This window comes from Geospiza fortis, unplaced genomic scaffold, assembly GCF_000277835.1.
Source record: "Geospiza fortis unplaced genomic scaffold, GeoFor_1.0 scaffold1405, whole genome shotgun sequence".
NCBI classification, from domain to species: domain Eukaryota; kingdom Metazoa; phylum Chordata; class Aves; order Passeriformes; family Thraupidae; genus Geospiza; species Geospiza fortis.
This window is the reverse complement of record NW_005055077.1, coordinates 9,539-10,435: the sequence shown is the minus strand read 5'-3', so window position 1 is coordinate 10,435 and position 897 is coordinate 9,539. Positions and strand designations below refer to the sequence as shown.

At 68.5% G+C, this 897-nt stretch overlaps 1 protein-coding gene across 1 annotated transcript in view; it reads left to right on the top strand.

The window, feature by feature from the left end:
* Positions 1-897, top strand: part of LOC102034431 (collagen alpha-1(I) chain-like) — a gene marked incomplete at its 3' end in the record, with an annotated part of 13,566 nt that overhangs the window by 8,313 nt on the left and 4,356 nt on the right. Inside the window, exons 14-16 of the mRNA XM_031065703.1 lie at positions 86-139; positions 238-291; positions 622-704. Of these exons, the coding sequence (XP_030921563.1) occupies positions 86-139; positions 238-291; positions 622-704 (191 nt within the window). The remainder of the gene's footprint in view (positions 1-85; positions 140-237; positions 292-621; positions 705-897) is intronic.

Genomic DNA, 897 nt, shown 5'->3' with positions numbered 1-897 from the left:
AGCTCACCCCGGCCCCGTGTCCCCCCCTCAGGGCGCTGATGGCCAGCCTGGTGCTAAAGGTGAAACTGGGGATGCTGGAGCCAAGGGTGATGCCGGTCCCCCCGGCCCCGCTGGCCCCACTGGTGCTCCCGGACCTGCTGTAAGTGCCCCCCCCGAGCCCCCCCACTGCCCGGGCTGTGGCCCCACGGCTCAGCTCACTCCTCTCCTCCTCCTCTTCCTCCTCTTCCTCCCACCCAGGGTGCTGTTGGTGCTCCCGGTCCCAAAGGTGCTCGCGGCAGCGCTGGACCCCCTGTAAGTACCGGGCCTGTGGGGAGGGGGCGCTTGGGGGCACCCCTGGGTGGGAACAGCCCCGAGGGGCTTTAACTCTGCCTCTGCTCCCCCCACAACGTGGGGAACCCCCAGCCTTGCGCCCCCAAAACCGTCTGGGGATGGAGTGGGGTGGTGTGGCCTCATCCCAGCAGGGGGAAAAGGGGGGATTGCCTTTGCACCCCCCAAATCAGCCCCCAGGTGGGCTCTTGGCTCTGACCACCAGCCCCGGGGTTCCCATGGTGACTCCCGGCCAGGGGAGTGCCCTGGAGCTCGGGATCCAGCCCCACTGAGGGCAGCTCTGCTCCCTTCCAGGGTGCTACTGGTTTCCCTGGTGCTGCTGGAAGAGTTGGACCCCCCGGCCCCTCTGTGAGTATCCCTGGGGGGGAGATGGGGGGGCTGGGGCTGGGGACATGGGGACAGGAGGCACTGGGGACACTGGACAGGAGGCACTGGGGACATGGGGACAGGGGGCGCTTTGGGGAGGGGACAGGAGGCTCTGGGGACAGGGGATGGGAGGCATTGGGGACACAGGACAGGTGGCACTGGGGACACTGGACAGGAGGCATTGGGGACACTGGACAGGAGGCA